Source organism: Argiope bruennichi, chromosome 1, assembly GCF_947563725.1.
Source record: "Argiope bruennichi chromosome 1, qqArgBrue1.1, whole genome shotgun sequence".
Classification (NCBI taxonomy): domain Eukaryota; kingdom Metazoa; phylum Arthropoda; class Arachnida; order Araneae; family Araneidae; genus Argiope; species Argiope bruennichi.
Window position 1 is genome coordinate 104,762,279 of NC_079151.1, and position 19,541 is coordinate 104,781,819.

The following is a 19,541-nucleotide window of genomic DNA, read 5'->3' on the forward strand; positions in this document are numbered from 1 at the left end:
ATTTACATAATTTTAATAAATTCTTCTTAATTGAGTATTACTAAAACTATTTTTTCAATTAATAAAAAACATCTATGTATGCAATTTATTTATGCAAAACGCGGTGCAAAGAATATGTTATTGAATGCATGCAAATTACACACCTGAAACATCTTTCAAAATGATTTATAAATTATTGTGCTTTCTGAAGAACTTATTAGGCCCATTTTATATTTTAATGATATTCTTCAATTTTATAGTATCTTTTTCTTGTATTAAATGGAAAATAAAATTTAAATAAATTTATAAAAAATTAAACTCAGGCAGCATGCCTTATCTAATATTTATGAAATTAGCATTTATGTGAAGATAAACTGAGAATTATGCGAAAATGTAGTCTACATATTTCTTTCAAGGAAAAAGTTTAGATTTATTCAGCATGACCTGATCAATGGTTTTATTGCACTGCTTTAATAAATTAGAATGGATTATCCTTGAATTTTTTCAATAGCTTCAATGCTTGCTGAATATTTTAAAACGAATAAAAACTGGTCGGATTTAATATGATATTCCAGTTTTACTTCTTTTATAAGAATATAGGCATGCAACATAACATTTCTAGCACTGAAGTATTTTTTTCTTTTAAATATTAAACAAATCAGTGGGAGATGTTTTTAAAAAAAGTCTCGCATACCCTGAAAAAAAGATCTTATTCCATCCCTCCGCATAAAATTTAGATATAGGTAAGGTCGCAAACACCTTGCATGAACCTGGTGAACAACAGTTACGGAATAGATATCTAAGTCGTGAACCTAGAATTAGCACTGCGTGAATGTAGTTTGGAAGCCTTTTTTTCCGACATATTAATCTAAAATATGGCTCTGATATTCAATTGTAGTCACATGTTCACATATCGAATTTAATTGACGTAATTCATTGTGTTTATGAGTAATTGCCTTTATATGCTTGTTAAAGTACAAACTAACAAATATTCAATTCATTGAAAATGTGGTTCAAAATTTGAAACGAATCTACGATTTAATATGAATTTGATACGAATCTCATATATTTGTTTTAATGCTAAATCAAATCAATACAACATTGTGTACTATATTTTATCTATTCAGCTTTTTACGTTTTGTAGCTATCAAACTCGCTTGTAGTCGAGCAGGCCGACAGACAGACTTCAACTGAATGTATTTCGTTCAAAATTTGACAAAAATTTACAAATTTGATCTGAAGTCAGTATACCAAATTTCATCTCATACGCTCAAAGTGTTTTTGAGTTATCGTGTATGAAATCAGACAGATGGACATAATGCGAAAGGTATTTTTCAGTCTATGGAAGGTTCGAAACATGAAGAATCGTGAAAATCTGGAATTCAAATTGTTTGTCGAATACACCTCGCTTTTGCTTCTTATACTAGAAAGTAAAACATAAGTGTAACAAAATGAAATATGGAGGAAAACCAACTAAATTACGAGTGTTAACTTTTGTTTAGCTCATCTTCTTTCAAATTTTGTTTTGTTTTGCATTTTTTGTCCTATAGAATTTTACCTTGATTTAAACTATAATTTAAAATCCCTGATGAACTGCAAATTCTCATTCATTCAGCTATAGATGATTTTTTGGAGTCCAATTTTCCAAACGTAACAATTAAGAATCGTGAAGTAGCGCAATTTTTTACTAAATAGTGACATAATTTTGGTATTTTTATTAAGTAGAAAAAAAAATGCTTTTTACAGTGAAAGTACCATGTTTCCTAAAAATACATTGCTTGAACAAATCTTCTTCAGGCTATAAACTATTTGCACAATTATACTATTAATGTAATCCCGTTTTAATTTGAATTAAAATGTTGTAATATTCAATCAATTTAATTGTGGTTAAATAGAGATGCAACGATATCTTAATTTTCTGGTCAAAAATCAAGCAGAATAAACCATTCTTTCTATAAATTAAAGTTCCTAAGTTTCGCAATGCTTTTAATAGCATAAGGATTACTATCCAATCTATTCACAAAATGGCAATTATTCTTTTCGAGCTTTCACTTCTATATGTGAGCAAAACAGACGAACTTACAACAAAGTAAATTATCGTTCTGACTTACTTTATTGCCAAGGCAATTCGTTATTTTGAAAGTAATACAATTGCGATGTTTCCTGTTTTTAGAATAATATAATTTTTTTCAAAGATTATATCATTTATTTTAGACTGTTAGATTCACTCCATATTTATTTAAAACTGAACAGTTTTTGGACAGAACCCAGAGCCCATATTTTAAGCTAAAGTTGTTTTTAGTCCAATGCATTTTAAAACTAAGCAGATATTTTTGTTTATTCTTTTTCGATTCTTATATAATATTATAAATAAATAAACAATGGCATGAAAAAAATTGAAAATTTAAGAAAAGAAATAGCACCACAGACTAATTTTGCCTTTGGTCTTATTATGATAGAATTCCATTTATTCTTTCGGTTCATTTAAAGTATTAATATTTGATATCCTAAATATTAAGTAATTTTTCATGGAAACATTATAATGAATGAATAAGATGTAATAATCTTAACAATTTCTGGAATATAGAAAAAAATAGTTTTATAAAATTTCTAAATTATAGGACACAAGTAACTATTAGTAGAAATTGAAATGTTTAATGATTTCACTTGAATAATCATATAAAAACAATTCTTTCTAAAAAACGAAATTATATGAAAAGTAAGAATAAATCTGTAAATTTTTGAATTCCTTTTCCTGTTATTTACTTTAAATGTTTTCATTTGGTTATACAACGTAAAGATATCACATTTTTTGGCAATAAAGGTTTCGAAGAATTATTTTTTTCTAATTACAGCACATATAAGGTATTTTTTCCATCGATTTTGTTTCATTCCTTAAGATTAGACATTTGTTTAATAAAAGCATAAGGCATGAATATCAATTTTTTAATATCTTTAATAAAGTTAAATCTTAAAATTCTGTATTTTTTCAAATTAAATCTATGCGATATAGTTAGTTATAATGATATTATTCAGTATTTTTCTTTATTTTGTAATTAAATTATAGTCTAATTAATTTTTTATGTACATGACATAAGCAATATTGCTTCATTGCCCATCTTTTGATAGGTAGCAATGATTGGTAGCGTGTTTAAAAAGGATTCGATTTGTCAACAAATTGCAATAAAACGTAACATATTAGAAACATAGTTCCTGGATTTGTCCAAAAGTTATTAAAAAGAACTGAACAGAAGAACAACAAATAAAAAAAAACTGATATTTTTCAATAGTATCAAAAAATTACATTATATGTCTTTTATGTTCATCTATAAGACAAAAATTATAGAAATTAGTCATTATTTTTTAAAAACGACTATAATGCTTGAAATTATTCCAAATGATAGAGAGTTCAGTGCAAAATAAAGTTATCGGACACAAAAAGTGAGGAGAATGTTTAGTATTTATAGATTAAGAAAATGACGCAAGAATTGCTAAAGGACATGAATGCAAGTGTAGGACGGAATTTTGACATGGGAGGACACGACGTTTGTAAAATTTAAACGTACTTCGGAATTTAAAGTAAATAAATGAATTAAAAATAAATTATTATATTAAATTCTGCATATTGTATTAACCCTATGAATCCAGGCATGCCCCAAATTGCCATGGTAGACAAAGTGCTCATTTGGGTGTTTTCAGGAGTATAGATAAAATCTAATAGTCAATGATAATTCGCTGAATATTCTGTATTCTGTTTCTATTCTGTTTTTCTGCACGGAATAAAATCAGATATTGAGGCACTAGAATTCTTACATTAACCGTACTCGTAGAGTTGGAAGAAAAAAACTTCATCACTGATAACTGCAATAATATTTATTAGAAAATTATATGCAAGTAGAGATATCAAATTTTGAAGTTCCGTTAACAGAAATTTAAATTGAGACTAATAATTTCTAACACAGTTCAAATTAAATAGAAAAAGAATGTTTATACCAACGAATTCCATTTTTAAAAATCATTTTTTTGATTGACATTTCTTTATTTGCTATTGAAAAGATGCTCATTGCATAAGGTACCACAGAATATATATTTTCATTAAATAGATTTTAAGAGTTGCATATAAATTTAATCCCCCCCATTATATCATTTATTACAAAATTTACTTCACAGCTGACAGTTATGAATTATTTTTAAACAAAACTTTTGTTTACAGCCATCTAATTAATTAAAATTTATCGTCATTCAAGTGTAGTAAAAACGATGATAATCGTAAACGTTGCTTTTATTTAAGTTATTCAATCTGTGTTTAATATAGAAATCTGAATTCATTTAGTGATTGATGGCATGTCTTATTTCTTTTCATTGATTACGTATCAAATTGGGGAACAAATTTAAATGAATGTAGCTTCTTGAAATTTATTCAAGGAATACTTTATTACTTTATTTTATTTTTGAATAATTAGAAATAAAAATAGTCGATATCTTTTAATATTGGAATAACAGGATTTTTTTTTCATTAACTTACGTCTAGCTATGAATTTTAATATATCCCAAGGTTTAAAAGAATCTCAATGTGGATGCTTCTATTTCTGAAATTAATTTAGCTGAAATTAGCATTTTATAAATGTAACTGTTAATGCAATATTTTCAGGAAAACGGAAATAATTTGAATAAATATGGAAGTTTGATTAAAATGCTGTTCTTTTATTTTCAGAGATGCAAATCAAAATTTAATTTTAAGAAATTATATTCGTCATATGCACTAATTAAATAGGAATAAATTCATTTAATTTTAATTTATCTTCAAATGAATGTTACCAGGTGATTACGTCAGAAATATTCACAGAGAATTTTTTTTTTGCTTTGTTTGATATTTTAATTTCTGATACTTTCCAGTTTTCATATGATATTTTATTTTCGATATTATTTGGTTGGTGAATTCTATGTTAATACATTTGGCTCTAAAACATCGAAATTCAATTTCATGTTATTAATAAATTTCTGATAGAAACGTTAAAAAACAAAATAATTTAATAAAAAGAGAAATATATTTACCATTATATAATATGAAACGGACAAAAAAGTAAAGATATTTAAGTAAGTTAAAGAAAAGTTAGAAAGTTAAGTTAAAGTAAAGGCAATTTTTAGGGAATATTAATTATAAACGTCCAAAATAAACTTACTATTGAATGTTAAAGAAATCAATTCCGATGGACATTCTTTTTTTTAATTTTTGAACCATAATAATGCTGTGGACCTTGACTTATCGAATGTCGATAAATTATGTGTCTATGACAAGTTTTCCCATATTCATTTTGTGAACAACTAGCCTTTTACTTTCATCGATTTAAAATTTATTCAGCAAAAAACATTCAAAAGAATTTGTTTGTGAAATAAATTGGATCCTTTAAAGTGTTTTTTGAGATAAAGGGGACCTCTTCATTAAAATATTTTAAGTATTATTTTAACAGAAAATTTTGTTTAAATAATTGCAGAATGTATGCTCCGAGAAATTAGTTCTAAAAATTTGTTAGCAGAAATCATAATTGAAGTTCGATGGATTAATAGTTATTCTATTATTATTTATTAAATTTGATGGGGCAAAGAAACGATTATCCTAATGATATATATTATAGTATCGGATGCAATATATAATGATAGTATATGTATTTTTTATCTTGATATATTTCTCTTAATATAAACAATTAATATATTTTTTGGGAAATTAAGAACTGGGTGCATTTATCAGGATAACTTATGAGATGAAAATAGTTTTGGATTATTTAATAAGCATTGTAATTAACTGCCTTGAGAACTTGTCACTTTAAAAGATGCCTCAGGCCTCGGGATGAATTCCCGATATTTTCTAAGTTACTTTATGGTTTCGTTTAATTTATGATAACTAAGCATTTGAAAGTATTCAAATTAATGATCAGTTATTGTTTAGTAAGTTTCAGAAAAAATATTCTTAGTTTTTATTATTTAATTTCTTCAAAGTCATTTGCAGATTTTTTCTTATTTAGAAGGTGATTGACTAATTCATAAATTATCATTCTTGGTAAACCTTGCATGTAAATATTTTTGTAATTTCATTTCCCCATTTGGTTAAAAAAATGCAATTATATTTTATTTGAGAAATATTGATACTCTTTGACTTGAAAGCATTTAAATTGAATTTTATTTTTGTTTATCATTAAAAATGGATGCACACATATTAAATTTTAAAAAAACTATAAAATGTATATTTTTTTGAAGATTACTTGGTAAAAATAGAAACACAAAATTTGCATAATCTATGGGTTTTTACTGCGTTAAATCCTTCGCTGGATTTTGCGTTGTGTTTTTCTTACTATGTTCTGATCAATTTATTATATTTAGAAGAAGGCTATAAGCTCCTTATTTTGTCTGGACCAAGGCTCACTTAGAATTTCTTTGAAAACTGGGTCGTGATTTATGTGAAATATAGCTATACTTATAACATGATTTGAGACTTAAATAGAAAAGTTAACGGCAGAAATAGAGTATTTTAGATGGCTAAATTTGCAGAGCCTTCAATAGTTATTTTCAAAGAAATGTTTATTTTTGCAGCAATTAATACCCTGAAATAAGTGATTCTTAGTGTAAGCTCTTTTGAGAATTGTTATATATATTATTTTTCATTTTGATTTAGGGAAATAAAAAATTATATGTTATTATATTAGTTACTAAAGACAAAAATAAATCGAATGTTTAAAATTAATTTTTAATTTTTTTAATAAGGTAAATATTTATTGCAAAAGATATCATTTTTAAACTGTCTTAAGAAATATATTTCCAAATTATACTATAGTGAAATAAATGAGTGCATTGAACGACACAACAAATTTAATTTTGAGTAGTTTCTTCAATTTTCGCAAAAAAGATTCTTTAAAATTTCTGAAAAAAGGGAGAATAATATTGAAATTTTCTGAAATCCAAACAGAGAGTGTGAACTATAAAAATATTAAAGAAATTAATATCAAATTTCCTTCTGGTGTAGCAAATCGTATCACATATATAACGAGTCATATATCACGAGGAGTTTGAAATAAAATGTAATTTTTTTTTGTTTACACAACAATTAGCACCCAGAAAAGGACAAAAAATAATTTTATATAAAATTCAAATATATACATATTCAGAGAGTAAAATGACTTTCGTTTAGATAAATTGTATTTGAAAACAACTTTATTCTTCCATCAAAGCTTAGCATTAGACTGTATAGACTTCGGCAGTCATGAGCTCTGTTTTTTGTCGTCTTATCTAAAATGCCATGACCGAGACTTTTGTTTCAAACTCACTAAACCATTTCAGAGAGAGAAAGACTCAAAATATTTGATTTTGACATATTCTAAAGATGAAACTTCGCAAGTTCTTTTGGGGATCTTGAATATTATTCAGATTCAAATAATATTTTTATATTATTAATAAACGAATACTTTTTGACAGTAAATCAACATTCGTGAAAATAAAGTTAATTTAGAATCAAATTAATTACTGAGAATGAAAGAAAAAAGTGCAAAAGAGAACTGCAAACTGCTTTAGTACCCCCCCCCCTTTTTTTTTCAAAAATTTACTTATTATTTTAAACTTCTAAGTAAATGGCAGTTTGAATAATATTATTCGCTTTGAAAACAATTTTAGTTAATGTCAAATGACTAGACAAAATACAAATTTTATCAAAATTTTGAAGAGAGAAATCGATTGAGTCCTAAATTAATCGATTTGGTTGCAGGTCAAATTCAAGATGCATAAAATTTAAATACAACAGTAATATTGTAAAACAAGGGGATAAAAATAATCTTAGATATTTTGAATTCAAAAAAGAAAGTTGAGAAAGTGGCAACTGTGAAACTGACTGAGAATTTTTCAAAATACAAAATAGCATTCTTGATGAAAGCATGGATTTTTGTTTAAGAAAGTATCTCCATGGACAAAAGTAGAATGGATGATTATGTAAATACCACCTGTTTTGTCAGGTGTTAAAATCAGGAGAAAGAAGAAACTCCACTCTCAAAAGGAGAAGGTTTTGGAATGTAAAGCCTGGTGAAATTATAGCTCAGATAGAAAAAGAGCAGGAGAAAATCAGGGGACTTTACGAATAAATGCATTTTGAAGTGAATCTAAATATTCAAATTATAAAGTGACACCTTCATCAAAGAAGTAATTTAAGTTGGTGGGATGTATGCCCTTTATTTCATTAGAAATTTAAATAGAGTTTTCAGTTTTAAGAAAAGCCTACAAAGTAGAAACTATACTATAGTGAATCTGTAAACCGAGGAACAAGGATGAATAGATCATTCTTAAGTGGGTGCAAAATTAATTTCTAGCTTGATAATTAAAATGAAGCTAAAGTCATATATTAAAGATATGTATAAAATAAAAATCAGATATGAGACAAATATTAAACCATTTAGTAAAATATTAAATTTGTAAAAGGCCCATAAATGCAATTTTTATTTGTATTATACACAATTATAATAAGTATAACAATTATAATACGTATAAATATTATGATATTTTAAATTTTTTATGTTTGATATATATAGTTTTTACTTATTATAAATGTAATTTTTACGCATATTTTATTCCTCGTATTTTTCTCTTCCACATGTAAAAGATTATTATGAAAACAGATCCATTATATTGTGAAATCAATATATAATTAAATGCCATCTAACGTAGTTTTTTTTTCTTATTTTATGAAACTTTCAATAGATCCTCGACTTTCAAAAACATTTGCATAATATTTAATCTCCACAATATGAAAGAAAATTTCTATTTAAATATTTTTTTTTATGATGTTTCTCAGACTAAGACTAATAGAAAAACTCTAAAAGACTAATTTTAGAAATGATTTCTCATCATAATATTCGTAATAAATGTTACGAATGAAAAACTTTTAGACTGTTAAAGGAACAAATATTGAGTACATTTCTAAATATTTAATTTGTAACGGCAAATAATAATTATTAATTTTTACAGCATATATTATTTTTTAAATTAATGTGATGACGCTTTATAAGCTAGATAACAGCGACGAGACATGAGAAATTTCGTTTGTCTTGTGGTCATGTTACTCGGCTACGAAGCGTAAGGTTGCGAGTTCGATCCTCACCTATCGCTCACCAATGTTGCTATATTGGGAGCTTAATTTAATTATTTATTATTTTATTATTATTATTTATTATTTTGACTCCGATGTCTTGCAGGTTACCATAGCAGCGCCTGAATCAATCCATGCACTAGCACGTTTTACGCAACAAATCAGGTTGCATCTACAGTTAACAGCCAAAAATATTATTGCAATGAGTTAAAGGAAAATATTAAAAAATTATAAGAATGCTTCAAAAAATAATATATGTTGTAAAAATTAATAATTATTACATGCCGTTACTAATTAAATATTTAGAAATGTGCACAATATTTGTTCCTTCAACAGTCTAAAAGTTTTTCATTCGTAATATTTGTCTTAAGAAATGAATTGAATGATTAATGTACACATACAAATTATGTCATTTTGTGCATATATGTTACACATTATTAACTTCACGAGCTTTTAATGTTAAATTTATTTTATGTTTTCGAATATATTTTAAATTCTAATTGATTCATTATGTTCATAAATTTATGTTTTGTTTGTTTATTAATGTAAAATCATTTTTCTCAAAATATTAATGAATATTTCACCATTAACCAATGGCATGGGATACAAAATTCTTTAACATACAGCATGCTAATCTAAACTATAGGAAAATTGTAATTTCAAAATTAATTATTTGGATCCTTTCAAATCGCCATAAAATAAATTAGGGTTAAAAAGCTTTCTAATTTAATTAAACACTAGGTTATACATTAAAGGTTTTTCTTCTATCTTGTTTGATTCATTTATTGAAGATAAATAACTTCGACACTGAGAAAAGTAACATGGACACTGTGGTATTGTACTAAAGAACATCTGCCGGCCCATTACCAATGATGTGTCCTAAGGGAATACAAAACCAGCATATTGAGTTGGATCCTTTTCCCTTATAAACAAAGATGCCTCCACGGAGGATTTATATGCAAGATAAAATATAATTTTTTTCAGTTCTTTTGTATCATTTGTTAATTCACGATCCAACTTAGTAGAATTATATTTTCAATATCTATAATTACGGAATGAAAGAGTACCAGGAGAAGGGATTGAAAATCCGATATCTATTGTGAATCAATATTATCACTTAAAAGAATGTGTGAGCGAAGGATCAATAATCGTTTATTTCTACTGTAATTATTGCTCTTTCAGAAAGCAAAAAGAATAAGACTTTCTTTCAGGTCGACTCTAAATATTTGTCGAAGACTTTTATCGGACTTCCAGTTTGTCTCTTAATCCAGTCTCAGGAACAAAACAAAATGAAAACACGAAACAGATTTTCAGAAAATATTGTCCTTATCTCTGAATTTGATGCTTCTAAAGTGGAAATAATTTTTGTAAATTTCATTCTTCGGACTGAAATTTTATTAAACGGAAACATGTATTTATATTAATATTTAAATTCTTTCGAGATAATCTTTATGATAACAATAATCATTTTTACAAAATGGTCCATGTACAATAGAGAATTAATTATTTTTTAAAAAAAAGTGTTAATATGTTTATTAAAATTAATTTTTCTCATTTTACAGCTAGAGATTCTCTGGCCGGACCGATTATTTAGTCACTTTTGTAAACAATGTGTAAAAAACAGTTACAACATATAATTATTTCGGTTAAATTTGTTTTGTATACATGAAGAAATAAGATTTTTTTGGCTAAAACGATTTTGAAGCAAAGAATAATAATTAAAAGTTTATCAAACTGTCCCAAAGTTTTCATATAGCCTAAAAATTCGTTGCCAATTCCCAGATTAAGAAATTAGATTAAGAACCGTAACCAGATTAATTAGATTAAGAACCGTACTTCGATCAAACATTTAAATACTGAGTATTTGACTGATAAATAACATGAAAGTTCCACATATTTATACATTGTAATTCATTAAATTAACTATACTATATTATAACTGTAAACCGAGAGTATGAATGAAGAGTTCCTGATTATGTTGTTCAAGAAATGCAATACTCATTGAGAAATTATTGCATAAAATTAGAAGAAAAATTATTATTTTTTATTTATGATGTTTCCCAAGAAAATTTATTAAAATTTGGAATTTGAGAAAATATTGTTAATAATAAACGATGTGAAAATATAAAATTGAATGAAACTTTCAAAGAATGGCGTAGAGGTAAAATTCACATTCTATAAAAAAAGTGTTCAACAATTAAGAATACTGAATAAAAAAAATATTCGGCATTTTCGGCAAAGATCGACTTTTCAATATGATTACGTACCTTAATTTGAATACTTAACATTCTGAAATATTAAATTGCTTTTTTAGGAATTGGAATTTGGTGTTTATGGCACAAAAGTTGATGTTGGCCAAAAGTTGATCTGAGCCAAACATAAGATTGAGATATAAACCCATGTAAAATTATTTTAATAAGTTATACCAATTACTATCAGTCGGAACATTTTAAACAATATTTTTTTTGGCTGTAAATAGATTACTCTATTTTAGTAGAACCAACGAAGAATATCATATTATAATTGAATCATAATATCATTTATTTCAAACAAATCAAGCACTTCCCCGTAGCAAAGGATTATAGATATTGCATTTTTTTAAAAGAATGCACACCAAATGTAGATTTATGTCTTTACTGCAGATGTATGTCAAGAAATAAAAAGGAACAAACCAATATATAAAGGGATATTTACTTAAGAGAGCCAATGAAAGAATATAAAATTCTACAAGATAAGCTTTTTTTAAATTTATAATTTTCTTGTAAAGTGGGAACTCTCCTTTAATGTGACAGAGAATATTAAAATTATTGGACAGGAGTGATTTATCAATAAAATACTAGATTATATTGCAGAAATTATATCTATCTATCTCTCTCTATATATACACATAATAATTGATAATCGGATTGTAAGAGAAATATAAGAGAAAAAGAGTTTTAAAATTATTTCTTAGCATTTATCTTGACTTACACGCAAATATTGTATAGTATTAAAGAAAGACATGTTCTCAATTTGAAATTTCTTTAACATATGTCTAATTATAAGAACATTACTAAATTTCCTGAATGTAGTTTCATGATTCGTTTTGTATGATTTCATAATAAGCAGCGTAAGTTAACAATATATATATATATATATATATATATATATATATATATATATATATATATATATATATATATATATAAGGTCTTAAACTTATACACAAAAGTTTCTGTTTTATTTCTTATATTTAAACATTAATCTTTGGAAAATAAAGATATTTTAAAAGTAGTTCTTTTATAACTTCTTCTTCAAGCAGTGAAGCCAACAAAATTCTTACGACTTAAATAAAAGCTGCGAGCTGCTTTCGTATTCTTTTCTTAGTTAAAAATTCCCAGAAAATCATGTAAAGAAAAGGTTTACTACTGAGGCATTACTACACTGCGACATCGAATCTTTAAGCGTATTTATTTTCCTTTTACTGTCTGAAAAATATACTCATATTGTAAATATATACAAAAATGCAAAGAGAAAGAAAGAAAGATATTATTAAGAAGATAAGATATTTCTATAGTGCGAACGAAAAGATGGATTAAATGTACTTTAATTATTTAGACACAAACAAAAATTTATGCAAAGCTGACATTTAGAAATATTTGTAAATGACAAAAGAAAAAAAAAACTATTCATTCGTCTATAGACAAATAGAGTTAAAATTAGTTCACTCACGTTGCACGAGAAAAATTTTAAACACGACGCCTGAAATCTATTCAGAATTTCGCTTAATTTCATTAGTCAAAACCCCAAATGCTACTCTTACGTAATGAAAGTACAGCAGTAATTGCCGTTTAGGTCATTACAGCAAGTTTCTCAAATCACTCTAAAATTTTGGTGGAAGGAATAGAAATTTCGCTAATAAATACTAAATATATTGCCAAATATTCAAACTTTACTCCAGAAACATCAGCAGAAAATGAAAATCTATTCAACATATGGAATTCATAAAAAAATTATGAAATTAACTTTAGATAAAGATTGCTCTTTTAACTGATTGATGCATTTTTGAAATCAAGTCTGTTTAATAGTATAATACTACATTATCGTCTTAAGCTATCTTAAAATAGTAAAAAGAACATTTAATATCCCATTCATTAATTAAAAATGCTTATTAAGCTATTTTATTGTTTTCTTTGATATTTCGTTAAAGCTAAAAAAAACTAGTTAATAAATAATTTAATCATTAATATTGTTTTAGAAGTCAAATTAATTATTATTTTTATTATTTGAGACATAAATTGACGAAATTCAATGTTGATTTACGATCTCTCTAAATATTTTGAGCAAGAAACCTAAAATTTCGAAACAAAAACCCAAATATAACAAACTGTTAAGGATTGACTTGGTTTTTCAAATTAATGCCTAATTATTGAATTTAAAATAATAATTATAATAATAATGAATTTAATAAATCTGATTAATTTCTTCTAGCTAGATAAATGGATTCATTTTCTTGAATCAATCTTAATTCCAAAAATGTTTTTTTTAATACCATTACTAAAAAAAATCACTCGAAGAAATAAAATTTAATATTTATCAGTGCTATTCCGTCAACAATCCTAGTAGTGGTCATAAAAAATGAGAAAAAAATGGGGGGGGGATATTTCATTATGATAATTTTAATTCATTAATAAATCTATCAATTCTATATTGTCATTAATTTCAAATAAATTGATTTATTCAATTTTATTAGTTTCATTTTTCTAAAAAAATATTTTTTGAACATTATTAGAAAAAGAAAGCCTCGTTCAAAGAATTAAAATGAAATATTTGTCATAACTATAATTATATTCTGTTAATAATAATAATATCCTGAAAAAAAATTAAAGTGGCGGTTGATAAAAGTAATTAAAAAATAAAATGAGTTTGATAATTATTGTAATGAAAATGAATGTTAGATCTTCTTTAATAAAAATGAATGTTTTCACTCTAAATTATTTTTCAGAATTTTCATTTATATTGCTTTTTACCTCTACTTCACAAATTTTTTTGAGGGCAAAGAACATAAACTAACTATAAAAACTTTAAATGTTCATACCTTACCAAAAAAATCATACTCCTAGATAAATTAAGATTTATTTTTATTTTTTATAATAGTATAGTTGCAGGAGAAACCATTGTCATATTTGTCGGAAATCTGCAAGTAGAGCATCCTGAATATTGTAATGAATTTCTTTATGAAAGAAAAAAAGTAGTGAAGATGTTTAATAGCGTTATATTATTTGTTTTGTGGGGAAAAACTTAATGCGCTTCGCTGAGTTGTAAATTGGAGATGCTTTCTTGATTGATTTAAAGAAAGGAAAAGTGTCGACAAAGTATGTTTTTTTCGATGATATTTATTTCTTTAAAAATACCGTCAATTATCTTGAAAGGCACGAAATATTTGATAGTCTGTAAAAGGAATCTACTGTCGATTATTTTCTTATTTTTGTTAAATAAAAATCATGCACTAAAGCCAGTCAAAGATTTTAGAACGTTGAGCTTAAAAGAAACACGGCTATTCCAACACGAACTATCTCTAAATTAAAGGCAAGTAAATGCGCTTACCTTTGTTTTGTTGGTTGGAATCTCTTTTTGTTTACATACTGGTGTTGTTGTCTCCATCTGCAGCTGAAAATCTCAAATACCTAATTAGTGGCAGGTTCAGTGACTGTATGACTCATTAACATGGGGAACTTCTCTTTAAGAATATTATTTTAATAGTTACTTGATTATATGTTACATGATTAAGAATATATTTACAAGTTAAAAGAGTATAAAACGCGTTCGTTGGTTGCCGCCAAATCGAGAGGAAGTCAACAAACCCCTGGTGGTGAGAAGGGAAAGTTCTTCACAGTTAAAACTGGTTACAGTTAAGGCCTGGTATCCAACACTCTCCCACCTTTGAGTTTCGTAAAGGACTTTAGAAACTCAAACCAATGAGTCTAGGAGAGCATAAAAGCCGGCCATAACGGGATCTTCTTGGTTGTCTCACATCTGAAACAGCATGAGAGTCACTAGAGGTAGGTGTACCATCAGGAATCATCATTGTGGATGGAGAATCACTCTTTGGGAGACATGGGATAGCAGATTTTTCACTTTGGCTGACCTCAAGAGGAAAAAGTCTCTGGATTGGACGTAGGAAAGACCCAGATTTGGTCTGGACTTCCACGAGACGAACTTTCTTGTCTTTTCCAAGATATAATTTGATGACTCTTCCCAAAGGCCAATTTATTCGCTTGACGTTACTATCACCGATGAGAACAATGTCTCCTTCTTTAATTTTAGATTCATTACGAATCTTTGAAAATTCTCTAAGATGTCCAAGATATTCGATTCTGAAACGTTTTGTGAGATCTTGACACACTTTTTGCCTGTAGAAGAATCTTTTATTCATTCTCTTAGCATCTATTTGATCTATATCTGGAACTCCTATTTCTTTTACATCTTGTAAAAACATAGCAGGTGTTAATGCTATAAGGTCCTCATTGTCTTCACTTAAGTATGTCAAAGGTCTTGAATTTATAATGCCCTCAGCATCACATAGTACAGTGTACAATTCTTCAAATTGTAAGGAGGCCTTTCCAAGAATTTTTCTTAAGATAGATTTCAACATACCTATAAGCCTTTCCCAAAATCCGCCCCACCATGGGGCTGATGGGGGGTTGAATTTCCATAGGACTTTCTTTACTGAGGCATATTCTTGTATTTTCACCTAATCAACAGATTTCAGCTCATTAGAAGTACCCACTAAGTTGGTTCCATTATCTGAATAAATTGTAGCTGGTCTTCCTCTTCTAGAAATAAACCTTCATAAAGCTAGAATAAAACTATCTGTTGATAAACTAGTTACCAGCTCGATGTGGACTGCGCGATAAACTGCGCATGTAAAAAGTACAGCCCAACATTTGGTTTTGTTTTTCAAATATAGTGGTCCGCACAAGTCAACTCCTACTACTTCAAAAACATAAGCATCTCTGACGCGATCTTCGGGTAGTGGAGCACTTGCTACTTCTAATGGCCGAGATGAAAAACGTTGACATATTACACAAGCCCTTATTACTTGACGTATTGTCTTCCTGCTTTTTAAGATCCAATAATTATCTCTTAAACTCGACATCAAAATCTGTATCCCAGCATGACTAAGTTCAACATGCTTTTCAAAAATAAGTTTTCCAATAACATCATGCTCTGAAGGCAGCAAAATTGGAAATCTAAATGTCGGTAGATCACTTCTTTGAGAAATTTTGGTCTTTACTCTTAATAAACCATCTGAATCCAGGAATGTCTGTAAGTTCAGTTTTTCATTCCCCAAAAAACATTGACTTTGAACTTGTTTTAAAATGTACTTTTCTGCAACCTCTACTTCTTCAAAATCTAGGGTACCGAATTTTCTTTCTTTTTTCTGGGTTTTAGCATTTTTATAAAAACGAAAAATCCAAGCCGTGATTCTGGTCATTTTTCGGAAAGAAGATACCTTAGAAAAGTACTCTAATTGCTCTGTCGTGGTGTTAGTGACAGACACAATAGATTTTCTTTTTTCGGAGTTTACAACGTCGAAATCTGGCATAGTTTCCGAAACAGGCCAATCTTCTATAGGCATTCTCAGCCAATTTGGACCCTTCCACCAAAGAGATTTCACAAGTTCCTCTGCATTGGAACCACGTGATGGAAGGTCAGCTGGGTTTAATGTTCCACTTATATGCCTCCAGTCTTCAAGATTAGTGAGTTTACGGATTTCCAGTACCCTGTTGTAAACGAACGTGGCCCAATTCTCATTTCTTTTGATCCAATACAAAGCATTCATAGAGTCAGACCAGTAGAAGATTGGTATGTTCTCAAGTCCAAGTTAGGATATGGTTGCTTTTGCCAATCTAGCTCCAATAGTGCAGGACAAAAGTTCTAGCCGTGGAATAGAGATCTTTTTCAAAGGAGCAACTCTATTTCTAGCTTGTATCAACTGGCACGACGTGCTATCAGCAGATTCAGCTCTCAAGAAGATACATGTAGCGTAGGCACTCTGACTTGCGTCACAAAAAACATGGATGGAAAATCTGGAATCTTCTGCAAAGTCCTCACGTACACATCTTGGTATTTCAAGATCATTCAATTTCGGTAACTTCATCTTCCAGCGTTCGAATCTTTCAGTTATAAGCAGAGGGAGTTCAGCATCCCAGGACAGCCCCAATTTCCAGCATTCCTGCAACAAAGATTTGGGCTCTAGAGTCACTGGACAAGAAAATCCTATCGGATCAAAGATTCGATGAACGGTTGACAGGATTTTTCTTTTTGTAATAGGTCCTTTATCTTCTTTCAACAAACTTTTCAAATCTAGAGATATAGTGTCCTTTGGTAAATTCCACAGAAGCCCAAGAACTGGAACCTTTCGGTCTTCTTGCCTTTCTTCAGTTTTGTCTTCAGTAGGAGAATGCTCCCACCCTCGAAGTTCAAACTTGGCAGTAGATAATAGTGCTTGTGATTCCGAAATAAATCTAGCGAGTTCTTCTTTTCTGTTGACGCTGAAAACACAATTATCAACGTAGAAGGACCTCATAAGTTGCTGGGCTGTTTCCTTGAGATGATCTGGGGCGTTTTTTAAATGAAGTTCTAATGTAGCTCCTAGAAGGAAAGGACTGGAGGAGATTCCGAACACAACTCTTTTGTGCTGCAGGATCTTGATATTTCCGTCTTTTCTTCTATCCTTCCATAAAAATCTGAGATATGGTCTATCTCGTTCTTGTAATCCAATTTGCAGAAAGGCCTTCTTGATGTCAGATATCACTCCATATTTTTCAACACGAAAGCGATTTATGAGAGATGGAATGAGTTCTACAAGATTTGGTCCCTTTTCGAGGCAGTCATTAATAGAAGGTGTATTCTTTTCTTTAGCTGAACCATCAAAAACGGGTCGAACTTTGGTCGTCGAATTCTCCTTGAAGACAGCATGGTGAGGTAAGAAATGCTGTCCTTCTTTGATTTCTTGCATAGGATCAACTTCTTCAATAATACCCTCATTCTGCCAATCCTGAAAAACATCATCATAATCGGCCAGCTTTTCGGCACGTTCTAAGGCTTTAATACAACTGTTAAGTCTTCGTTCAGCTATCTTTCTGCCATCAGGAAGAGGTGGATGATCATGTATCCACGGTAGACTGACAATGTAGCGCCCCTCGTTATCTCGTGTTACACTGCGTTCAAAATGTTCCTTAGCCGCTTCTTCTAGTTCTTTTCTACTTTGAGTTTCCGCAGGGTCATAGATATTCAATGTATCAAGCCTCCAAAGATCGGATATATTTACGTCGTTGACAAGTAGCGACATTAGCGTGCTGGAACTATCATTTTCATTAATTCCTGATCTTCCAATAACTGTCCACCCTAACTTGGTGTTCATCGCAATTAGATCAGGCGAAAGTTTTTTAATTTCTCCTGTAAATAATCTGGCTGCCGTATCTGCCCCTAATAATATGTGAATCTCCTTGGGATCGTTTTCATACAAACAAAGATTTTCATCTAAGCAAATATCACTAACAAATATACCCAATTGTTTTACTTCTTCGATGTTTTTAGAATCTAATTTGGGAAGAGAAGTGCAAATTTTATTCTGATCCATTACTTCTACATTACAACAGAAATTATTTTCTGTATTACGCAATTTAATGGAATACATCTTGTGGTTTTCCCGCCTTTTCAGTCCTCCGAAAAGTCCATGAGTCACCGTTTGTTCTGTTGAGAAATGAGCCACTAGAGCGCACCACTTGGCACGCTAGAGGGCGCTGCTGTTTATGGAAATATAGATATAAATGCAGTGGTTGCGAGAGAGGCTTGTGTTTCGGCTTGTCCTCCACATCTATGGTTAATTGAGTAGTTTGATATGTTGGTTTTTGTTGTGTAAGTTAGTTATTTATTTTAATGTTGATATTTTATGTATTTTATTAAAGGAGTTTAGTTATACTTTGAGTGTAATGAGTTAGTTCTTATCATGTTCCCCAAGACACTTCAATTTCATTACATCCGCTACGTATTTGCTGACATACGACCTCTGGCTCCCGAGGTCAATGATCGATCTAGCATAGTGTTTTAAATCATTATTTTCGACGCTAACAATTAAAGTCTGCAGATAAACCTCCCTGGAACATAAATTATTCGCTAACGCGAAATTTTCATTTAAAAGATTATTCTCATCCTTACTTTCATTAAAATGGGTATTATTTTTCGGAACAGAATTATCTTGATTGCATAATATGGATAAATGTTTTTTACCACAGAGAGTACAAATTATTTTTGACCTACAAAATTTAGCAACATGAAATTGCTTTGCACAAATTAAACACGCAGCTTTTTTAGACAGTATACGTTTCCGTTCTTCCAAACTTAAAGTATCACAATCAACAACATCATGAAATTTATTGCAGAATAAGCA

The 19,541-nt window shown here is 28.7% G+C and overlaps 2 protein-coding genes across 2 annotated transcripts; both read right to left on the reverse strand.

The window, feature by feature from the left end:
• Nucleotides 1–15,044: 15,044 nt before the first annotated feature.
• LOC129974066 (uncharacterized) lies at nucleotides 15,045–16,928 on the reverse strand. The gene is made up of 3 exons (XM_056087535.1): nucleotides 16,599–16,928; nucleotides 15,975–16,409; nucleotides 15,045–15,836 (listed from the first exon to the last, which is right to left on the reverse strand). Exons 1-3 carry the CDS (start codon nucleotides 16,926–16,928, stop codon nucleotides 15,045–15,047), a joined length of 1,557 nt encoding a protein of 518 aa, XP_055943510.1.
• Nucleotides 16,929–16,970: 42 nt separating this feature from the next.
• LOC129974082 (uncharacterized) lies at nucleotides 16,971–18,788 on the reverse strand. The gene has a single exon (XM_056087536.1). The coding sequence runs from the start codon at nucleotides 18,786–18,788 to the stop codon at nucleotides 16,971–16,973; it is 1,818 nt and encodes a 605-aa protein (XP_055943511.1).
• Between the last annotated feature and the right edge of the window lie 753 nt (nucleotides 18,789–19,541).

Bases quoted from the DNA above. Each gene is read 5' to 3' on its own strand.
- LOC129974066 (XM_056087535.1), bottom strand. From the start codon at position 16,928: ATGAATGCTTTGTATTGGATCAAAAGAAATGAGAATTGGGCCACGTTC. The intron at 16,410-16,598 runs GTATCTTCTTTC...CTGAACTTACAG, and splicing joins AATTAGAGTACTTTTCTAAG to ACATTCCTGGATTCAGATGG. The intron at 15,837-15,974 runs GTAACTAGTTTA...TCTGTTGATTAG, and splicing joins GCGCAGTCCACATCGAGCTG to GTGAAAATACAAGAATATGC.
- LOC129974082 (XM_056087536.1), bottom strand. From the start codon at position 18,788: ATGTATTCCATTAAATTGCGTAATACAGAAAATAATTTCTGTTGTAAT.